The sequence below is a fragment of the Lagenorhynchus albirostris genome, chromosome 14 (assembly GCF_949774975.1).
Source record: "Lagenorhynchus albirostris chromosome 14, mLagAlb1.1, whole genome shotgun sequence".
Taxonomy (NCBI): domain Eukaryota; kingdom Metazoa; phylum Chordata; class Mammalia; order Artiodactyla; family Delphinidae; genus Lagenorhynchus; species Lagenorhynchus albirostris.
Genome location: NC_083108.1, coordinates 79,619,371 through 79,642,621, shown reverse-complemented (window position 1 = coordinate 79,642,621; position 23,251 = coordinate 79,619,371). Strand labels below are relative to the sequence as shown.

The 23,251-nt window shown below is 46.9% G+C and overlaps 2 protein-coding genes across 2 annotated transcripts in view; one reads left to right on the top strand and one right to left on the bottom strand.

Annotated features, from left to right (window-relative positions):
• Window positions 1–12,626, top strand: part of CCDC63 (coiled-coil domain containing 63) — a 33,570-nt gene extending 20,944 nt beyond the window's left edge. The window contains 4 exon segments of the mRNA XM_060121440.1: window positions 2,594–2,668; window positions 6,538–6,730; window positions 9,904–10,107; window positions 12,481–12,626. Of these exon segments, the coding sequence (XP_059977423.1) occupies window positions 2,594–2,668; window positions 6,538–6,730; window positions 9,904–10,107; window positions 12,481–12,626 (618 nt within the window).
• Window positions 12,627–14,597: 1,971 nt separating this feature from the next.
• MYL2 (myosin light chain 2) lies at window positions 14,598–23,043 on the bottom strand. Its single transcript, XM_060120911.1, has 7 exons — window positions 22,924–23,043; window positions 21,564–21,653; window positions 19,007–19,082; window positions 17,730–17,834; window positions 16,749–16,827; window positions 16,602–16,650; window positions 14,598–14,925 (listed from the first exon to the last, which is right to left on the bottom strand). The coding sequence occupies exons 1-7, from the start codon at window positions 22,924–22,926 to the stop codon at window positions 14,827–14,829; spliced, it is 501 nt and encodes a 166-aa protein (XP_059976894.1). The 5' UTR covers window positions 22,927–23,043; the 3' UTR covers window positions 14,598–14,826.
• Window positions 23,044–23,251: the final 208 nt, after the last annotated feature.

The window sequence follows — 23,251 nt, the reverse complement described above, 5'->3', positions numbered from 1 at the left end:
ACATTTAAAATCCATGGTATGTCTTATAATCCAGAGTTCAGTAAACTATAGCCACAGCCAGATATGCCCTTTGGCCTGTTTTTGTACAGTCCATGAGCCAAGAATGGTTTCACATTTTTAAAGGGTTGTAAGGAAACAAAGTATGCAAGACAGACCATATGTGGGCTGCAAAGCCCAAAATATCGACAATCTGGCCTTTTGCCTTAAAAGCTGGCTGACCCCTGTTAATCAACAGCTTCACAGAATTGAGGAGAGATGGTAAACTAATCTTGGAGAGAGTTGATATATATGAGCATAATAAAGGCTCTGACAAATCCTACAGTAAAGAAACTATTTACCTTGTTGAATCCATAATTTCCCAAACTTAATTGGCTCCCTGGACTACTTGCTCCGCAGAACACACATAACCAGCCTTTGTAACTGTCTGCACAGGAGAGAGTCTAAACTCCTTAGTGTGACACTCCAGTCCCTTCAAAATTTGGCTTCAACCTGCCCCTGCATGCTCAGCTCCCATCATGACCCCCAAGACACTCTCATCAGCTGCCAGTCCCAGCTTCCCCCTGCATTTCCCTCCTCTGAGGCTTTCCTCATGCTATTCCCCGCCCCTCCCACTTTTCTTCTGATGCAATACCGCTCATTAGTCCTGACAGATGTCACCTCCTCTGGGAATTCATTACTCTTTCCTCTGAGGTCCCTGTGCTCAGGGGAGACTGAGGGGAGCCCTTCCTTTTGCAATGTCACTGTTTCCTGAATGTGGGGCCGTGTGCAAGTAGATATGCCTGTGGGAAAATGTAATTCAGAAAAATATAAGGAAAAAGTACAGGTCACCAAAATATCACCACTCAGAGACACTGCCAATAAATATTTTGGTGACATTGCTTTACGAAGGCAGTGTGCACTTAAGCATGTGTCCGTGCGCGCACACACACACACATACACACACACACTCCCCTAGATGCCCACTTATAGTACTGGGTGTATACTAGATAGTTCGTGCTGTTTAATAAACTTTTTTCTTCAACAATTCATCATAGATACTGCCCAACATCTTCTATGTTCTTTTCAGTGGCTTCTGGAGACCCTAGATGCTCTGTGGTAGTATCACAAAATTCTTCGTAAAAGAACAGATTCCCCAGGCCCTATCCCATACCTACAAACCTAGATTCTCTGAGAATAAGCCAGGAATCTGCATTTAAACCATATATTTAAAAAATTTAATTAATTTATTTTTGGCTGCATTGGGTCTTCGTTGGGGTGCGTGGGCTTCTCATTGCAGTGGCTTCTCTTGTTGCAGAGCACGGGCTCTATGCACGCAGGCTTCAGTAGTTGTGGCACGTGGGCTCAGTAGTTTTGGCTCACGGGCTCCAGAGCGCAGGCGCAGCACTTTCAGCACATGGGCCTAGCTGCTCCGTGGCATGTGGGCTCTTCTGGGACCAGGGCTCAAACCTGTGTCCCCTGCATTGGCAGGAAGACTCCCAGCCACTGTGCCACCAGGGAAGCCCTAAACCATATTTTAATTTGAGACCCTTTCCCCCCCACAATGTAAATGTACCATCGTTTACTTAACCGATCCCCAACCGGTAGACATGTAGGTTGTCCCTAACGGAGATTACAGATAATAGCACAAGGGACAGCCTTGAGTGGCCACCTTGCCCACATGTCCTATTGTTTCCATGGGACAGACTCCTAGAGATGGTATTGCCCCATCAAAAGGTGCTTGCTGGGCTTCCCTGGTGGTGCAGTGGTTGAGAGTCCGCCTGCTGATGCAGGGGACACGGGTTCGTGCCCCGGTCCAGGAGGATCCCACATGCTGTGGAGCGGCTGGGCCCGTGAGCCATGGCCGCTGGGCCTGCGTGTCCGGAGCCTGTGCTCTGCAACGGGAGAGGCCACAAGAGTGAGAGGCCCGCGTACCGCAAAAAAAAAAAAAAAAAAAAAAAAGGGTGCTTGCCTTTTACATTTGGACACACTGTTCTAGCCCAGGAGTTCTCAAATCTAGTCCCTGGACCAGCAGCATCTCCTGGGAACTTGCGAGAAATGCACATTCGTGGGCCTCACGCAGACATACTGGATCAGAACCTCTGGTGTGGGGTCCGGATATGTGTGTTTTCACAAACCCCCAGGTGATTCTGATTCATGCTAGAGCTTGAGAACCCCTGCTCTGGAGCTGCCCATCCATTACCATAACCATCAGCTACATGGGGCGACTTAAGTTTAAATCAATTTAAATTAAATTAAAAAATGAGTTCCTCAGTGGGACTAGCCACATTGCAAGTGCTCTGTGCCCATGCGTGGCTAGTGGCTGCAGTGCTGGACGGCACAGATAGAACATTGCCACCATTGCAGCAAATCCTACTGATTATACACAATTCTCCAGAAAGGATGAACCACCCACCTGCTCATGCCTACATCCTCCTTTTAATTCAGAAACATCAGAAAGAACCTCCATGGACATAAGAGGGGTCCAGGGGTTCTGGGGCTACTTGAAATGGATAATTTAAATCCTCACCAACGCCTCGAGGCATTGGCTTATTTTTAGGTATGTTGGGCAGGGGAGCACTTGCTTTTCCTTATGGTCTGGTTCTCTCCTGAGCAGAATGAGGTTATCCGCTCGCAATCCCAGCAGAAATCATCACATGAGGACAACCGCTCCATCCTGAGACAGCTGGAGGTAAGACCAGGGTGGGGAGGGAGGGATGCAGGAGTCTCCATTGTCTGTCAGGTGACCTGTCAGTTGGTTCTCAGGAGGAGGAAGATGTCTGCCCCATGACTATCTACTGGCCTGGGTCGTGTCTTGACATGTCCCGACCTTTTGTTACAGGCAGCCTCTGCTACAGATCTTGCTGCAGAATTTTGTCCCTGAGGCTCTCTTTGTCCATTTTAAAGACTCTCCCACTTCAGGGAGCCTATCTCAGGCCCTTGTGCCTATAATTTCATCCCAGGCTGGTAAATTCCAGACAGATCTCTGCCTCAGTCTTTTATTCTCTCTCCCCCTTGTCCTGGTGTGGCCTGTTCTCAATCAATAATAGTAATTACAAACATTTCCTGAGCCATTACTACATACTAGGCACTGGGCTAAGTGCTTTGCTTGCATTATCTCATTTAATCCTCACAACAGCTCTATGAGGTAGGTGATATGATCTATTTTACAGATGAGGAAACTGAGGTTCAGGGAAGTAATCGCCAACATCATGGAGCTGGGATACTGCATGAGCTTTGCATTGCATTCAGCTGCTAATAATAGGGACCCAAAATAACAGTGGCCTAAGCAATAGAAGTTTATTTACTTTGTTAAAACATAAATCTGGAGATAAACACTTCAGGGCTGGTCATTATGTCATCAGTAACCCAGCCTTCTCCTTTCAGTTTTTCCATCTTTAGTGTGTGGCTTACATTCTCAAGGATGCCTCATGGTTGTATTATGGCTGCCAATGGCCCACCCATCACATACACATTCCAAGCAGAAAGAAAGTAGGGAAGGAAAAAAAGGCCTTGCTAATTGAGTTAGTCAGCTTAAAAGTTTTTTCCCTGAATTCTCAGCCAGTGACTTCTGTATCTATGTCTCACTGGCCATCCCTATTGCAAAGGAGGGTTGGAGATATAACTTTTAGCCGGCACATTGCCACCCCAAATACAATCAGCATTTTGCTATTAAGGTATACGGCGAGAATGGATAGCAAATGTCTGGCAAAGATATGAACCAGAGAGTTTGACTGCAAAGCCCTGTTCTAATCCAGTAGTTCCTGGCCCAGGAACTACAATCCTTGGTCATTTCCCTTCCTTTCTCTGTGGTTTATTTCTACTCTTGGCATGCAGGTGGCAGAAAGGGTTGGCCATGCCATTCTCTCATGCGCCACTGGAGGGCAGCAAAGCACCTCTCAGGCTCAGGAACCTCTCCCATGACTCGGGAATGGGGAATGTAGACTTGCAGGCAGGGCCCAAGTTCAAGGAGACTCTCCTTAAGTTGGACACATGCTTGGGGTCCCACATCCTTGGCTTTGAGCCATCCAGTGTCCAGATGCTTCCTTGGGGTTGGGACTTGTGCTGTTCTGCCTCTTGGGGTTTTGAAGGCCTAAAGGGGGACACAGTTTGGGAAGGCTGACCAGGCAACCCCAAGCATCTCCCCCTGAAGACCTCTGCCTGAAGTCCTCCAGCAGCTCTTTGTTCCTTTGGCTTTAGTAGGAACTCCTGGAACCTCTTTTCAAATGCAAATACTCTAAGCAAGAGAATTTGTCTTAATAGCAATGGGCTCACTTAGAACCTACTTTTCTTACCCCTCTGCTAAATATCGCTTCCATCTCCTCTACTCTTGGAACCTTTCCACTTAACTTCCATTTCATCCTCCCCTCTGGGAGAAGTGGTGAGACCAGTCCTTTAATGGGAGGGTTTTGCATAGGAGTTAAGCAACCAGGCCCTGGGAACAAGTGCTTGGGTATGACTCCCAGAAGAGTCGCTTCCTGGCTGTGTGACTTTGAGAAAGTGACTTAACCTCTCTGAGGCTCCGTGTCTCACCTGTAAAGTGGGGATAAAAATTGTACTCACTTTGTAGGGCCGTGAAGATTGAATAAGATACTGCAATGTACACGCTTGGCACAGTGCAGGGCAGAGAGCTATAAACATAGCTATCATTATTGTTGTTGTTTATCCTGTAAGTCAATAAAACCTCAAATCACCATCATCTTGTTACCAAATAATTGTCCAAATAAAGAGTTGTGCCCATGGTCAGGTATTAGACAACTCAATACAGAGGAGCTAAACACAAGTTCACTTTTCTTCTCTGACCTCAATATTCCTCATCTGAAAACTGGGGCAGTTGTGAGGATAGGTTAAGATGATGTGTGTAATATGCCTGGAACATTTTAGGTGCTGGACATGTGTTGTCACTGTCACATCAGGCTTTAAGAAATGTTTTTAATCATGTGATCTTTTTTTTTTTTTGGCCATGCCATGCAGCTTGTAGGATCTTAGTTCCGTGACCAGGGATTGAACTCATGCCCTCTGCAGTGGAAGCACAGAGTCCTAACCACTGGACCACCAGGGAATTCTCAACCATGTGATCTTTTAATGCACCTTTAGAATGAGGGGGGGCTCTTGCTGTCATATGAGGAAATGCAGCCCTGGGAACTGAATATTCCAGTGTTTGGGATGGAGGAAGCTGCCTGGTGTGGTGGTTGAGAGACAGTTCAAACCATGGCTTCCCTCTCCTGGCTGTATTCCTTAGAGCCTCAGTTTCCCCACCTGGAAAATGGGGGTGTGAATAGGGCCCTTTGGGATCCTTATTTGGAATGGTCCGTACGGAGCTGGTGGGAACAAGGCTGGTCCTTCCAGGGCCCAGTTCACCTTTGCAAGCTGAGAACTCAGAGGGACAGGCAGGAAGCCACTGAAGCACTCATCCCAGAGCAGCGATTCTCAGTCTGGGCTGCAAGTCAGAATCACCTCGGAGGCTTTAAAATTCCTGATGCCTAGGCTGCATCCCAGACCAAGATGTCTAAATCTCTGAGGCTGGAGTTTGGGCAGCAAATGTTTAAACACTCCCACGTGATACCAATATGAAGCCAAAATTGTGATCCAGTGGACTCACAGAGGTTCTCAAATTTTATCATGCATCAGGATCACCTGCATTAAATACAGATTTCCAGGCCCACCCCCAGAGCCTCTGATTCATTCCGTCTGGACTGGATCCCAGGAATCTGCATTTCTAACAAGTTCCCTGGTGAAACTGATGCTGCTTGTCCTGGAACCCCACTTTGAGAACCACTGTGCTCTAATGTGATTTAAACTGAGTGGTGAAATTGGTTTGTTGGATTGCAACCAGCATTTAAAAATAACAAGAGGGCTTCCCTGGTGGCGCAGTGGTTGAGAGCCCGCCTGCTGATGCGGGGGGCACAGGTTCGTGCCCCGGTCCTGGAGGATCCCACGTGCCTCGGAGTGGCTGGGCCTGTGGGCCATGGCCGCTGGGCCTGTGAGGCCACAGCGGTGAGAGGCCCGCGTACCGCAAAAAAAAAAAAAAAAAAACAAGATAGAACAGAACAGAATGGAAAATACTAGAACACACAATAAGAATATGATTTGTGAATCTATATTTCATTTGATTAGATAAATATATAAAAATACACACACGTATATAAGTATTGGGCTGCAATGTAAAATATATTCCTTCCTGTGGGCCATTTTTAAAAAATGAGTCACCAGCTTTTTAAAAATACTGTAATCCAGTACACATGTAGACACACATACACATATGTAAGTAAACAAAATTTACATTAAACAATAACTACCCTCACTACCTGCAATGCATGTTAGTATTTTCTCTTCCTTTCTTTTCTGATCATTTTATTTCATTTTTTAAAAAAATGTGGGTTGAGGCCAATTTAATGATTAAATTGATCTCGCACCCCTTTAGAGGTTTGAAAACCTGCACTTTGGAGATCCTGGCTCCAGAGGGTCCTAAATCCTCATCGCCAGCAAAAGCTTTCATGTGAGGGCTGAGCCCAGGGTGGTGACCTGGCTGACCTGGATGGGAATTGGGGTCTGCCACAGGAGAAACTAAAGAGGACCATGGAGCAGGCAGATATGTATGAGAACAACTACAAGGAGATCAACAAGACCTTGGAGTATCTCAAGAACTCGGTTGAGAATCTGTTTAAGAAGATAAATTGTGATGCCACCAAGATCCTGGTATAGTTAGGGGAGACAGGGAAAATCACTGATACCAACCTCCCACAGTACTTTGGTGAGTCGAGCTGGGGTAGCAACCTTTTCCAGAGATTTCTATGACCAGACCCAAGGACTTGTTCTTTTGGAGGTAGTGAGCCTGGTGGTGAAGCATATGGGCACTAAAGCCAGCTTGGTTGGGTTCAAATCTTGGTTCTACTCTTACTAGCTGTGTGACTTTGGGCAACTTTCTGAACCTCTCTGTGCTTTAGTTTTTTCATCCAAAAAAATATTGGGAGGATTAAATAAATGAGTAGTTCTTAGAGAAATAGTACATGATCATCTCAATAGATGCAGAAGGAATTATTTGACATAATTCAACATCCATTCATGATAAAAACTCTCAACAAACTAGAACTAGAAGGAAACTTTCTTACCTGATAAAGGGCATCTACAAAAACACCTACAGCTAACCTCATACTTAATGGTGAAAAAACTGAATGTTTTTCTTCTAAGATCAGAAACAAGGCAAAGATGTTTGCTCTCGCAACTCCTATTCAATATTGTGTTGGTGGTCCTCGATAAGGAAATAAGGCGATAAAAAGTAATGAAAGGCATTTAGATTGGAAAAGAAGAAATAAAGGGCTCAGAGCAGTACCTGGCATGTAGCAAATGCCTATTAACTATAACACACATTTCTAGGCATAGGCCTTGAACTCAGGATAGAGAGGGAGGATGCACCTACAGAGATCATGACAATTTAGAATGAATGGCTTCCACTACTCTTAGAATAAAATGTAAGGCTCTTAATACAATCTGTTTTTGAGAGGTTCCCAAGACACCTCCCTCCCACCAGTTTCAGTGATTCACTAGGAGGGCTCCTGGATTCAGCATATAGTCATATTCATGGCCCTGATTTATTATAGCAAAAGGATACAAAGCAAAATCAGCAAAGGAAAAAGGGGCTTGGGGTGAAGTCTGGAGGAAACCAGGAGCAAGCTTCCAAGGTTCCTCTTCCAGTGGGTTCACACAGAATGAGCTTAATTCCTCCAGCAATGGGTTGTGACAACACAAGTGAAATGTTGTCAACCAGAGAAGCTCACTGGATTCTCATTGCCCAGGGTTTGGATTGGGGGCTCATCATATAGGCACCTCCAGCATGACACATACCCAAATTCCAGACTCCCAGAAAGAATAGTGAGTATTCAGTCAGCATAAATCACATTTTTTATACCACAGTTTAAGCATGATGAGCCACTCTTTTAACAGTTAATGGTAGTGGGGACCTTCCTGAAATTCAAATTCCCTGATGCTATCCAAGGGCCAATCTGGTAAGCAGCCCTTTCTACGAGCAGTCAGGCTTTGCTGCATTAACTCTTTCTTACCCACAGCCTATCAGGTTCTTTATAGCCTGGCCCCTACTTACATTTTTCATCATCTCTTGTCCTGCTCTCCCTCCTTTCTCACCACATTCAGCCACAGTGCTCTCCTCTCTGTATTTTCTTTTTTTTTTTTTTTTTTTGCGGTATGCGGGCCTCTCACTGTTGTGGCGTCTCCCGTTGCGGAGCACAGGCTCCGGATGCACAGGCTCAGCGGCCATGGCTCACAGGCCCAGCTGCTCCGCGGCATGTGGGATCCTCCCAGACCGGGGCACGAACCCGTGTCCCCTGCATCGGCAGGCGGACTCAACCACTGCACCACCAGGGAAGCCCCTCCTCTCTGTATTTTCAAATCCCTCCCCCAACTCATCCCTGCCACAGGGCCTTTGCATGGGCTGTTCCTGGGATACTCATCCCATGCCCAGTTCCTCCTCATTCTCAGATCTCAGTTTAAATGCCCTGCCTCCAGCAAGGCCTCCCTCTGCTGCCCCATATGAAGCTGGTCCTCCCCTACCCACTATTATTCACTCTTACAACAGTCCTATTATTTAATACTCACCCAGTTTGTCTCTATGTACAGGTCATTCTCATTATCTGAATCTATGAGGTTCTTGAGATCCAATAGCAAGGTTCAGATGCAAATCTTTTTGGTTCCTGACTTTCAGAGAGAATAGAAACAGTATGGGTTGTGTGAGTTTTTTTCAAAAAAATTATCCAGATCCAGTAGTTACTGAATTCAGATAATAGGCATCTGGATAGTGAGGGATATGTGTATTTATTTGCTGAACTTGCCTTTCTCTCCGTCCCCCCATTCATACTGAAGCTTATGAGCTTCATCAGGACAGGGACTGCATCTCTGTTATTGTTTATCGTCATTTTGTTTTTCTTCCATGCATTGTAGCACCATGCCTGGCATGATAGGCATCCAATAATAATTTGTGGAATGAATGAATAAATGAATGAATGAATTATTCTGGTGACTCCATGAGGCTATGAAACACGGTGGGAAGGGCAGCTCCCTCAAACTCAGAGACAGCACTGAGGAAAAAACCATAGTTTAAGGCAGAGCTTGCCCAGGGCTCCCAATTTTTAGTGTAACCCAGTGTTCCTCAATCTTCTTTTCATTATTGTCCCCTAAGGAGCCTTTTTATATTTTTATTTAATTAAAAATTTTTTTTAAAAAATTTTATTTATTTATTTTTGGCTGTGTTGGGTCTTTGTTGCTGCACGCGGGCTCTCTCTAGTTGCGGAGAACAGGGGCTACTCTTCGTTGTAGTGCGTGGGCTTCTCATTTCTGTGGCTTCTCCTGTTGCAGAGCACTGGCTCTAGGTGTGCGGGTGTCAGTAGTTGCAGTGTGTGGGCTCAGTAGTTGTGGCTCGCGGGCTCTAGAGTTCAGGCTCAGTAGTTGTGCCGTATGGACTTAGTTGATCTGCGGGATGTGGGATCTTCCCGGACCAGGGCTCGAACCCGTGTCCCCTGCCTTGGCAGGAGGATTCTCAACCACTGTGCCACCAGGGAAGCCCTAAGGAGCCTTTTTAGACATTCTTTTCCCAACTGCTCCGCCTTGTGGAATTTTAATACAGTTCATATACCATATAACTGTTTACGTCTTGTATGTATATCTGTACTTTATATATTAAAGAGTCAGATTATTTTTGCTTCTCAAGAACCAAATTGTGCCCTCTAGGGAACGTGTGATGTAACCCAAGAGAAAGCCTCGTCTTTATAGGAGCTCATGACGTGCTCCACTTCCTGTTGCTACCATTCATCTCCAGCAGGGGACGCAACCTCTAGTTTCCCCCCCCCCCCGCCCCCACCGCCCCGGGACTCCGGTCTCCCAGCAGCCCTCTTGGTTCTGTTTATTTTTTTCCAGCCATCATTGAAAAGAAGACCAACGACCTGCTGCTGTTAGAATCCTACAAGCGGATCATGGAAATGGAAGTGGCGGAGATGGACGTCCCACCACCCTTCATCAACCCCTTCTGGGGTGGCTCTGCCCTCCTCAAGCCTGCAGAACCCATCAAGGTCATCCCCCCCGTGCTCGGGGCTGACCCCTTTAGTGACAGGTTGGATGGAGGTGAGTTCTTTCTTCCCGGAATTCTCTTTCTACTGCTCAATGACTCAGCCACAGATTCTGAAGTTTAGTTATCCTGGGTACTTTAAAAAAAATTGCAACAACTTTGTGACCATTTGATGAACTTTAAAATGTGTACCATTTCCAGGTTGTCAAGTTATGGGCACAGGAGATTCCCTGATCCCGGCTCCCACCTTCACCCTATGCTTTTGAGACTCGCTCCTCCATCTGTGACCTCCTTTCCTCAGCCCCATCCACATCCCCCAACCCCGTGGTTGAAGCGCCGGAGATGGTTCACGCCAGAGCTGAACTGTGGCCCTGCGGGCGCCTGCACATTGATCTTTGCTTTTGGAGGCTGAAGCTCATGATACTCCCCCTCGTGGGGGTCTGCCCTTCTCTCCGAAGGTGGGGATATAATCGGCCCCACATAGTTTTTGGAGGGCAGTTTGGCAACACGTTCGGGAAGCCTGAGAAATGGTTATGTTACTGAGCCAGGTTCGGTTTTTGCGATATGCAGCAAGCCAAACGCTGAGAGTGGAGGGTTGCAGCTGAGAGGGGGCGTTATTCACAAGGCAGCAAAGCGAGGAGATGAGATGGGAGAACAAACGTCCAAAATCCACCTCCCTGAAAGCAAGGGGCTCGGGTATTTATGGGATAAAGAATAAAGAAGCAGGGTGGTCCGAGGTGTGGGGAGTGTGAGGAAAGGCAATTGGAAAACAGTGCGGTAATTGGGGTTCTGTGCTGGCGTAACTAAGCTGTGGGCCTCTGCACGTTCAAGAGGTCATCCAGTGACACTCGCACGTGCCCAGTTAAAGGATTGGTGGTTCCTTCCAGTGTTAACCAGCTCACCTAGAACTAGACATAGCTGAATCCAAGCTCCTGGAAAACAGCTCAGGCAAACACATTGTTTAGGCTAAATGCTGCTTGGAGGACAAGCAAGTCTTTTGTAGCAATAATTAAAACGACCTTGCTTAGTGAAGGCAGGTTACAGGTGAAATGGGGTTGACTAATGATTACCTAGGGTTTCAGATACACATGTTGAGTCTGTAATCTCACTTGTGGGGATTGGTCCTTCAAAGAAAAACTTATTCGAGGGTTAAAGATGGAAGTAGGAGGGTGATTGAACTGGAAATGACTGAAATGCTCACCCATTAGAGATTGGTTAAATAAGTTACAGTTCACCCATGCATGCCATGGAATACTATGCAGCCACTAAAAAGAATGCAGTGGGCTGACATGAACTGACATGTATATATGGCATCTAGTGGCCAGGGATGCTGCTAAAAATCGTGCAGTGTACAGGACAGCCCTTCACAACCTGATTTATAATAAAGGGAGGGGGAGAGAGAGAGAAGGAAGGAGGAGGAGGAGGAGGCGGAGGAAGGGAAGGAGGAAGTTATCTTGATGATACATATAAAAGCGAAGAGGATGTATACTGCTGACTTACAGTGGGTATTTCTGGGTGGTGGTTTGCAGAGAACTTTGCATTTCTAAGTTAATTCTGTATTGCTTAGAATTTTCTTTAAAATGACCTTGCATGACTTGAGTAATCAGAGGAAAAAAATTGGTATTTTTAAAAGCTGCCCCTCTTCTGTGAGCAACGTTTCAATTGTGCAGGTGTGCCAAGGATGGAGGGAGGGGATGGCCAACAGGCGCTGGTGCACAGGTGCACAGGTGTACACACACCTCCTGTTTGATTTATTCAAGGCACCTGAGACTTAGCAGGAGTGAAAACTGGGGCTGACGTCAGCCACCTTAGCACAGCTTCCCTTGGCCCTTTGAGTGCTTAAAGGAGGAGGGTGGCAGGGCATAGCTGTTGAGAACACTGTCCTCACAAGGTCAGGAATGTACAGATGTTGTCTTATTTCCGTTCAAGGGAATGTTGATAAACATTAGGTTCTCTTAGCCCACTAGCCTCTATGGCTTGTATGTGTGAATTAGAAGAGGCAAGCCCCTCTGGGCAGATTAATTAGGAAAAGGAGCCCCTGATGGGTAGACATGGCTTGGCAATCAAGTGGGGGGCTGGATTTCAGCCCTGTAGAAACAGGTGTCTTTGTGCAATCTACATCCTGAGCAACGGCACGTGGTGACCCTATCTCCTTGATACTAAACCAAACTCATTTTTACATCCTCATCTTGGAGAAAAAAACAGTTATTGTCTGGCCATCCCTGAGCAGTACATCTCTGCCTGTCCTCCCCCTCCCTGGACTTTGAGAATTTTTACACTCCAACCCCCAGCACTATGGAGGGACACCAAACCAGGCTTGGATATCCTTGAACAGGGCAGAGAGGCACTGTCCCTGGGAAGGAAGCCCACCCCCTGCTGTGCTGGGTTTGATTTCCAAACTCCTCACACTAGTCCCATCTTTGGCACAGTGGACCAACCCCTGGACCACAGCAGCCTTCGGCAAATGGTGCTCAGCCACTACACCGCAAGAGAGTTTAGAAACAGGGATTTACACATGGACAGCGTGCCTGAAAAGGGGGACGATCTGAGGCCCAAGAAGAAGTTAACAGTCTGAGGTGGACATGGCCACGTTTGTACCATAACCAGAGAGAGTAAATGTTTTGTTCCGTAACCCCGGTGCCTCTTCACATTCATTACTAAGAGACTGGGGTGCTGGAGCCACCCCAGGATGGGGTAGAGGAGCAGGAGGGTCGAGTTCCAAAGCCAGAAAGGGGACAAGAGTGGTGTGAGGTCACCACAGCTGGGAGCCAAAATACTGATTTCATGTCCTGGAACCACATGGGGTGCGGCAGACGCTCACAGGTGGGGTGCGGCAGACGCTCACAGGTGGGAACCAGGAGCCTTGGAGGCTCTGTGTGTGTGTGTGTGTGTGTGTGTGTGTGTGTGTGTGTGTGTGTGTGTGTGTGGTGGATGAGTGTGTCACTGTGGAGCTGTGTCCAGAGTGTCTTGCCCAGAAACACAAACTCCACTCGAGCGCTCTGGGCTGGGGCCTGGCCGTGTCTCTGTAGGAGCCCCAGGTCACAGGTTCCGGACGTGGGGGATATGGGTTGTTGTAGGGTTTGGATCATGATGGGTCATCATGGCGCGGGGGGCCCCTGAGTCCCTGCCTTCCCAGCTTGCTGTTGGCTTTGAAAGGGACCCCCCTTCCCAGCAAGTGATGTCATTGGAGCTGACCCTGAGCTCCTCCTCTGGGGGCTCTGGTGTTGTTCTTGAACCTTGAAGACTCGCTCCAGTTCTGACTCCTTCAACCACCTGGACCCCCTCATAGCCCCTGGTCGACCCCAGCTGCCACTCCCACTCCCAGTTTCAGCCCTTTGTTTCCATCACATCATTCGCTTTGGCTGTGTCCTGGGTTCTTGGTGTTCTCTTGAAAACTTAGAGTGCCCGGCATCCACTCCCCTTTCTTCCTAAAAGACATTTGGATTTTCCTTTCGGGAACGGCCCCTCCCATCCTCAGGCCATGTGGTTTGGAAGGGGCTGGTTTCAACCCCAACACAAGAGTTAATTGTGTGACCAAGTTTGCCAGTCAGAGCACTACACCTGTTTCGGGGTTAGTTCAGGTATCCCATAGGCCCTGTTCTGGGATTTGTGTGGAGCTGGGAGAGAGGGAGGTGCCTTCTTTCCACTAGGATTGCTGTGGGGATAGACAAGAGCTAAGAACTGCTGGTGACCATTCTGTCACCACTGGGAGCAGAGCAACATGAAAGAAAGCAGAGCAGTGGAGAGGCCTCCTCAGGTTCTGTTGGTACTGTTTGAGCTCCTGGATGCAGCTGTGCCTGAAGCCCTCAGACTTCTCAGTTATGTGAACTCATTTGTCTCCTAAGTTGGGATTCTTGCAGCCAAAACAGACCTCAGTGTTTCAACAATGATTTTGATCACTCATAATCAAGAGTCAACTCACACCTAGGCCTAGTTCCTAGACCCCAGGCAGGGTCAGAAGTCATTATCTATGTATGTCTGTGTCCCTCCCCTAATTTGCCAGGAGAGAAATACAGACAACTTCTACTTTATATGAAATTAGAAATTAACCTCTTACAGTTAATGGATGTGATTTTTTGGCAGTGTGCATGTGAGGCCTCTTCTTCTTAACTTATCCCGGGGCCTAAACACATCTATGGGAGAAGCATTCCAGTGGCATCTTAAAGGAAAGTACACCGGGGAAGCTAGGCTCTACCAGTGCTCGAACTCTTTGAAAGAAAGGTTTGTGGTCCTCTGGTTAGCATTCCAGTAAAATGTGGACTTTCATAGAAATAGTCCTGAGTGGCTGTGAAGGTCTATTTTTTTTTTCCTGGCCACGCTGTGCAGCCTGCGGGATCTTAGTTCCCCGACCAAGGATGGAACCCGTGGCCCTGCAGTGGAAGCGTGGAATCTTAACCACTGGACTACCAGGGAAGTCCCTGAAGGTCTATCTTACAGAGTCACTAAGATTCAATAATAATGACAGCAGGGCCATCACTAGCTCATACACCACCTTCATGGGAACTAGCAAAGGGTCTTCCATACTCAAGGACACACTATAAACAAATACACAACCTCCTGTTTATTTGAACATGGCCTCTGGATGGATTTCCGTCTGCTGGCTGTGTGGCCACATGGTATCTCTAAGGCACCCAGGCTGTGAAGAAGATGGAGGTAGATAAATGAGGCGGCCACACAGCCAACAGGCCAGGGGCAGGGGTGGTGGCATTACTGGGCAAGGTGAGAAGAGGGCAGGGACGCCCCCCCATCCACCCACCCAAAGGCAGTCCCCTCCCTTAGTCCTTCTCTTCTCCATGGGTGATGATGTGCACCAGGTTCTTATAGTCCAAGTTGCCAGTCACATCAGGGGGGAAGGCGGCAAACATCTGGTCGATCTGCAACGAACCAGCAAGACATGCTGAGGACATGGGGAGGGGCAGTGGAGGGGGGAGGGCTGTGTGCAGGGCGGCCCGAGTGGAGAGGCAGCTGGGGGCCTGGAGGACATGGGTTGCGTTGGACATATCCCTCCGTGCCCTCCTGCTTCCTTGCCCTTTGTAGCTCTTCCACAGGTGCCAACCCCAAGGGCCATCCTGCAGGGATGTTCCCGGGAACCAACCTGCGATGGGGAAAGAAGGGATCGCAAACTCAAGTGTGCAAAGGGGCAGGCAGGTTATGTAGGGGAGCAAGGTGGGCCTGGTGGGGACTGTGGCTAAATGGAGACTAGTCCATCTACAGAGGTCACAACTGCTCAGGGCCAGTTAATGTGTCCACATGGGCAAGGAGGACAGACTCTTTGAGGGAAACTAGAAATTAAATTTTTTAGAATGTGCAATTTCTACATTTAAAAAGTATTGGCTAGTTATGTTTTTTTTAATTTGGGGTTAATAATAGATAACATTTATATTGCCTTTATCACATATCAGCACTTTATACATGTGAACTCATTTAATCCTCACAGTGTACTATGAAGTAGATTCTATTATTGTCCCCACTTTACAGATGAGGAAATTGAGGCACAGTGAGGTTAAGGAGCTTGTCCAAAGTCCCAAAGCCTGGTGAGCGTTGAAAGGCAGACTCTTTCAACTGCTTGAGTTTTGAGGGGGAGATCCAAATAAAATTTTTAGTAAAATGTGAAACTTTATGGAATCAGGCCAGAGAGGCTAAAAGGGACTATTTTATTTTATTTATTTTATTTTTAATTTTTTTGCAGTACGCGGGCCTCTCACTGTTGTGGCCTCTCCCGTTGCGGAGCACAGGCTCCGGGTGTGCAGGCTCAGCGGCCATGGCTCACGGGCCCAGCCGCTCCACGGCATGTGGGATCTTCCCGGACCGGGGCACGAACCCGTGTCCCCTGCATTGGCAGGTGGACTCTCAACCACCGCGCCACCAGGGAAGCCCGGGACTATTTTAAATAGACTCATTAAGGTTCATTAGTAACGTTGACAAGGCAGTTGCTTGTTTATACAGGGCCTTCGGTGAATTAGCAATAGTGCCCCTTCTTCCAGGCACATTACTGCCACCTGCCAGAAAAAGTCATATATTCTGATTTCTAAAAAATTATAATAAGACACTTTACTGCCATCTGCTGGAAAACTATTGCAACAAATAAATACTCTGCAGTATATATCATTAAGGGCATCCAGGAGGATTGTTCAGTGTATAACCTACACGACTGTATGTGGTGACCCTGCATGCCACCTTCGCTTCATCAGGAAATTAATACTCTCACCAGGTATCCATGCATTATGAGGAAGACAGAACCTGGAGTCAGACAGACCCAGGTTTGAATCCAGGCCCTGGCATTTCTCATTAGTGTTGTCCTTTCAGTCAAAGCAAAGTGACTTTGCTTCCCTGAGCCTCAGTTTCCCCATCTGTAAAATGACGATAATACTAGTCCCTACCTCACAGGGTGATTGACAGAGTGAAATGAGATAAGGGCTTAGTAAACAAGAGCAGATTCTCTCTCAGTGTGGGGTCAGGGGTGTTTTATATAAGAGAGTCTGGAGAGGGAGTCCCCAGAAGGGTGAGGCCAGGAGCTGGGGTGCAGAGAGTGTCCGAAGGGCCCTGTTACCTCCTCCTTGGAAAACCTCTCCGCCTGCGTGGTCAGCATCTCCTGTATGCTGCAGAGAGAGAAAAGCAGGTATTGCAGCCGGCTGTGTGGAGAGGGCTGGGGGGAGAAGCAAGGAACCCCAGGTCTTCCCCCACAGATCCCACTCACTAATCAGCCCTGAGCACCCCTTTGCCTTCAGGGTCAAACACTTTGAACGCGTTGAGAATGGTCTCCTCGGGGTCTGCCCCTGAAACAGAAAACAGAGTTAAAATGTGCCATGGGTGGCTGGGAAACTCTGGTAAGGAGGAGAGGTCCTGTTGCCTCCTGAGCACTGAGCCTTGGCGTTTTGAAAGAGTGGGCTGAGAATCCAGTTCTTTCTTTCTTTCTTTGTTTCTTTTTGGTTGTGTTGGGTCTTCGTTGCCGTGAGCAGGCTTTCTATAGTTGTGTCGAGCAGGGGCTACTCTTTGTTGCGGTGCACAGGCTTCTCATTGTGGTGGCTTCTCTTGTTGCAGAGCACAGGCTCAGTAGTTGTGGCTTGCGGGCTCTAGAGTGCAGGCTCAGCAGTTGTGGCACATGTGCTTAGTTGCTCCACAGCATGTGGGATCTTCTTGGACAAGGGATCAAACCTGTGTCCCCTGCATTGGCAGGCGGGTTCTTAACCACTGCGCCACCAGGGAAGTCCTGAGAATCCAGTTATTTCTGAGGAAGCCCAAGGTCAAGCATGGATCTAGGCTTAGAAAGACTCGGATTCAAATTCTGACTCCAGCATTTGGTAGCTGTGTGGCTGCAGGCAAGAGACTGTCCGTCTCTGAGCTTCAGTTCCCCATCTGTAGACTGGGATAAGAATAGAAACTATCTCCTAGATGCTATTAAATAAGGTGATGCATATAATGTGTTTAAAGTGCTTAGCATGAGGTCTGGATCAGGGTAAGCCTTGGAGCACTGTTAACTTCTGTTTTTATTGTTTTTTCTTCCCCCTGACGTTACTCTGCCTTCATGTGCCAACCCCAACATGTTCTCCCAGTGCTTTAATTGATGCCCAAAGATGAAGACACATAAAGACAGACAGACATACACAGATGCACAGAGACACATATACACAGATATACATATACACACATAGATGCACAGATATACACATGAACTTACCCTTAAGTTTCTCCCCAAACATCTGTAGGAACACAGTAAAGTTAATTGGACCTGGAGCCTCCTTGAGCATTTCATCAATTTCCTCATTTTTCACATTCACACGCCCTAGGGCAGGAGACACACACTTAGTAACTCCAAGCTGGGACAGAAACAGCTGTCAGGACACTGGCATTTGCCCTTGTAATCCTACTTCAAGGAATCTTGTCTAGAAATAATCAGAGACGGAGTGGATGGGGCCAAAGATTCACGTGAGAAGATGTTCTCAAAAGTGTTATTTATAAAAGTCAGACAACTGGAAACAACCCAAAGAGGGTTTAGTTACTTTTTAAAATAGTGCCTTCAGAACCTGGAACAATTTATACAGATGTTTTAATATTTTACTCAATGGGAAATGCTTGTATTATAAATTAGCCCTTGTTACTTGGAGGTGGGAGAGACATCAGAATTACCTGAGGGAACTTTTTCAAATTATACCTGCTATAACCCATACAGCCTTGGAGATTCTGATGTACCTGCTCTAGCCACTGCCACAGGCCGTATAGTAAGTACCTTTGTGTAAGTTAGAAAAAGCTGCCCCTTCTTAAGATAGTTTATGTTTTAAAGGTAAAAGTCTACAGTGGCTACAAATATGAATAGTACTCTGTATAATTGCTCACTACACAACCTGCACAGCTGTTCATGGCCCTGAGTTCTGGGGTTAGGAGTCGAGGAGCGGTTAGTGGTGGCAGGTTGGACACTTATATTTTGAAACAGCTCCATGTACTCATCCTCATCTTCCTGAGATGTTAAATTTTAAAAGCTGAATCCAAAATAGAATGATTCCAGCTATTAAACACACACGTGCACGCATGCTCACACACACGCACACGTGCGCGCACGCACACACGCGCGCACACACACACACACACACACACACACACACGAGATGCCTAGAAAAAAACTTAGAGGCTGAGATGTTAACAGTGGAATGTGGCCTAATGGCCAACGTTGTTTCCTCTTTATACTTTTCTGAGTTTTCCAAGTTTTCTATTGTAAACTGCCATTGCATTCAAATCCACACAAAAATTAATTTGAAAGAAAAATAAGACACATGTGAAGACACTCAAAGACTAAAACACTTCTTTCCTATCCTCTGAAATTTGCCTTGAAGACAAATCTTGGTTGAGCTGTTTCTTTGGAAAATGACAAGCTCTTGACCTTTTTGATGGCCCCACCTCCTGCCCCTCACGGGAGTGGGGTAAGGAGACCCTCCTGCAGGTGTTGGTGGGGCGACGTACCAAGAGCAGCAAAGGTGTCCCTCAGATCGTTCTTGTCTATGAAGCCATCCCTGTTCTGGTCCATGATGGTGAAGGCCTGTGAAAGGGAGGCGGTTGTCTGGTCAGCCCGAGAGAAGTTGGGGGGAGGAGCCCTAGAGGTTATGCCAAGGGCTGGGGGCAGTGGGACTCTGGGGTTTTCAAGGCACATCGAAGGACATTAGATCAAGAATCAAAGATCTGAAACAGTCTAGCAGTTCCTCAAAATGTTAGGCCTAGAGTTACTGTAGGACCCAGCAATTCTACTCTTCGGTGTGTTCCTAAGAGAAATGAGAACATATGTCCACACAGACACCTGTAGGTGAATGTCCACAGCAGCACTATTCACAACAGCCCCAAACTGGAAACAACCCACATGTCCATCAACTGATGAGTGAATAAACAAAATGTGGTCTCTCCCCATGATGGAATATCATTCAGCAATAAAAAGAAGGAAATTCTGACACATGCTACAACATGGATGAACCTTGAAACATGATGCTGAAAGAAGCCAGACACAAAAGGCCACATAGTATATGACTCCATTTCTATGAAGCTTCCAGAACAGGCAAATCCATAGAGACAGAAAATAGATCCGTGGTTGTCAGGGGCTGGGGGGGCGGGAGAAATGGGGAGTGACTGCTAATGGGTATGAGGTTTCTTTTGGGGGCGATGAAAATGTTCTAAAATTAGACAGTGATGATGGTTGCAATATTCTGTGACTATATTAAATAACCACTGAATTGTACAGTTTAAAAAGGTGACTACATGGTACGTGAATTATATCTTTATAAAGCTGTTATTGAAAAACAAAACTAAGTTAAAAACTGGAGTCTGTCTCCGCCAGCTCGCAAGCCCGCATTATCTGTAAAACAGAGCCAGTAATCTTTCCCAGCTGGCTCCAGAGAGACTCTAAGAGCTTTGTGAACGCCCAGGTAATTTACAAATGATGTATTATATCTGTGTTTTTTTAGTTCTTTTAGCAACTGGTTCCTGAAAGTATTTGCATCCCCAGGTCATACCCCCAGCAGCTGATCTCATTCCAGAGGTTGGGACAGAGTGAGGGAGAAGGGAGGATGTAGTCTTCTCCATGGAAGGGGACTATTTCAAGTTCAGATATGATATTTCATCCCAGGAATTCCTCTTTCTCTGGCAGCTTATGGGCCACGGCGTTCCTGTGATCTGAATGTTGGTGCGGACAGCACGGGCCAGTCTTCATGTCCCATTGGAAGCCCCAAACAGTTTCCCCTTTTATATAAAACAGTGTCCTCTCCATCATAGCTTTAACGTATTTTCCTCTGAAGGGCCAGGTGAGAATGTGGATGACTCAGTGTGAGCCATCAGGACTGCTGGAAAATTAATTCAGTTTATCCTTCTGAGTCTGCGGCAGTGGCTTAATTTTGCCTAATTGGTACTTAGGTTTGCTTACTAAGGCACATGCGCATAGACTGTGATAGGGTTTCAGACCCGGCTAGCATCCAACAACTGAGGACTGTAAAAATTAAAATCTAAGATACTCTCAGACATCTCTCAGATTGACAAAAATAACTTCTGAGACGTTAACGCCCTATGTTGATGAAGATGTGGCGGGAAAGGCACTTTCTCCTCTTGGTGCTGATGGGAGTCAGAATGATCACAGCATTGCTGGAGGGCAACTTGGACCAGTGGTTATACTTGGTTTTAGTTCCTTTTTTAAAAAGTTCCTTCGATCCAGCTGTTCTGCTTTTAGGAATTTACCCCAAGGAAATAACCAGAGATACAAGCAAAGATGTGTTATTTATAATAGTACAACATTCTGTGTATAACATCCAACCATAGGAAGCAGTTTAAATAAATTATGGAAAATGTTGGTGCCGAATTGCTCAAAGAAAAACAGCAGGTACTGATTAGTGTGCTTCGTTTAACAAATGTGTACATATTTTGGGTTGGCCAAAAAGTTCGTTTGTGTTTTTCCATAAGATCTTATGGAAGAAAATGAAAGAACCTTTTGGCCAACCCAATGTATAACAAAAATCACTGGAAGGGTGAATACCAAAATGTTAACTGATTATCTCTGGGTAGTAGAATTGTAGGTCAGGTCTTTTTTTTTTTTTTTTTTTTTTGTGGTACGCGGGCCTTTCACTGTTGTGGCCTCTCCCATTGCGGAGCACAGGCTCCGGACGCACAGGCTCAGCGGCCATGGCTCATGGGCCTAGCCGCTCCGCGGCATGTGGGATCTTCCTGGACCGGGGCACGAACGCTTGTCGCCTGCATCGGCAACCACTGCGCCACCAGGGAAGCCCAGTCAGGTCATTTTTATTCTTTGTGCATTTCTGAAATTCTTTCCTACATTTTCAACAAGACACATGCTTTACTTTGATGAGCAGCAAAAGTTAATTTCTTTAAGTCATTCACACACACATTCAGACCGAATTTGGGGTTTTGGGGGAAGATAAAGACAACCTAACTGAGAGGTCCTTGCAGGGAGTATGGAACGAGGGAAGGGCTCTTTCTAGCGTGTGAGAATCTCCACCCAGGCGAATGATTCCACAGCTGCACCCACCTCCTTAAATTCCTGGATCTGGCTCTGTTCAAACATGGAGAACACGTTGGAATTGGCGCCCTCTGGTCTCTTCTTGGCTTTCTTAGGTGACTAGGGTGTAAAAAAGCATCGATTAAAAAAAGTCAGAGGCTGGGAATTAGAAGACTAGGTCAGGTGTCATCTCTGGGTGAGCCTCAGCTACGTATCTGTGAAATGGGGGTATGGTGCCCACACTCATCTCAAAATGGCGATGCTGGAAAGATAAAAGGACATGGAATAAGGTTTCTCAAAAGCACCCCAGTTCTGGTGGATGCTAAAAGACTGTGGATCTTGCAGCAGCTCCTTTGCAAACTAGCAGAGGTAGAGGTCTGTCTCCGGGGATGGAGGCCAGGCTTTCGGATCAGCCCCAGCAGGACCCAGCTGCTTTTGTTTCGATGCATTTCACAAAAAGTTCAGTAATGCACAGAAGGAGAATTGATTGGAGGCGAAAAAGAGCCAGGCTTACTAAACCATGAGGAATGCGAGATGAAATGACACATTTTCAGGGTGTTAAAACCCAACTGCTCTGTCCCCCTCAATTTTCTCTTGATCCAAATGGCAGCAAAATCTCCTCTCTAAATGTTCTGTCCTCGCACCGTGCAAACAGAGCAGAGAAGAGCGAGTTAACATTTCCCCACCCGCTTCTGACTTGAGTTACAGCAAACGCTTGAACACTGCATATGTTATTGCATTTAATCCTCATAACTGCTCTGTCAAATGGATGCTATTATTACCATCGCCATTTTACGGGGAGGCAACCGAAGCTCAGAGAGGTTGGGTCATGTACCCAAGGTCACACAGTCACAGAAAGGCAGAGCTGGTATTGAACTTGGGCAGACTGACTCCAGAGTCTGTGCCCCTAACCGCAGTCCTACACTGACCCTGATTTGGGGGCTTCCTGCTTCAGGAGGGGGACACCTAACCAAAAATATAGGGAGAAAGGTTTTAAATTTGCAAGTTCAAAAGGTGAAAACAAAAAAGATTCTTTTCCCCAAATGCCTGAACAAGAGAAAAGAATTACAATTTGATCCTTAAAAGTGTTCAATCCCATTTTGCAAGCCCTGGGCATTATTGATTCCTCGAGAGGTCAGTAGACAAGCCATAAAAAGGCCAACTCTCTTATTTTGTTTTTGCGAGTACCCGGGAGCTGCTGTTATTTGTGGCTTATCGGGGCATTGATTGGGGTTCCTCTGTGTGCACACAGCGAGTAGTGCTTTTTCCACCAGGGTCTGGGGCCCCAGAAAGCTGCCTTTCTCCCCCTCCCCTTTCGTCCTTTGCTTGTAGGTGGTGTCCTCACCTCACCGCCCAGCATCACTTACCTCCGGGGGCCCTCGATACTCACCATGGTGGAAAGGACACAGCACTGCTCCCCCAGAAGAATCCCACAGGCTGCCTAGCTCTCCTCAGCCCAGGAACAATAAATACTTCCTCCCCAAGTTTAAAAATAACCCCATGACCACTTTTGGCAGTAGTAGGTGAGGCGGACACCACCTAAGGCCCCCCCACCCCCACCCCATGCCGTTCTTCTGAAGTAAGGGCAGCTCACTCGCCACCCAGTGACACGTGAGACCCAAAAAGGCATTCAAGGTTAAATAGACTGGCGGCTGGTGCATGGGGAGAGATGTGGCTCACTTTCTGCAGCGCTTGGGTGGTCAGCACTTGTGCTTGTC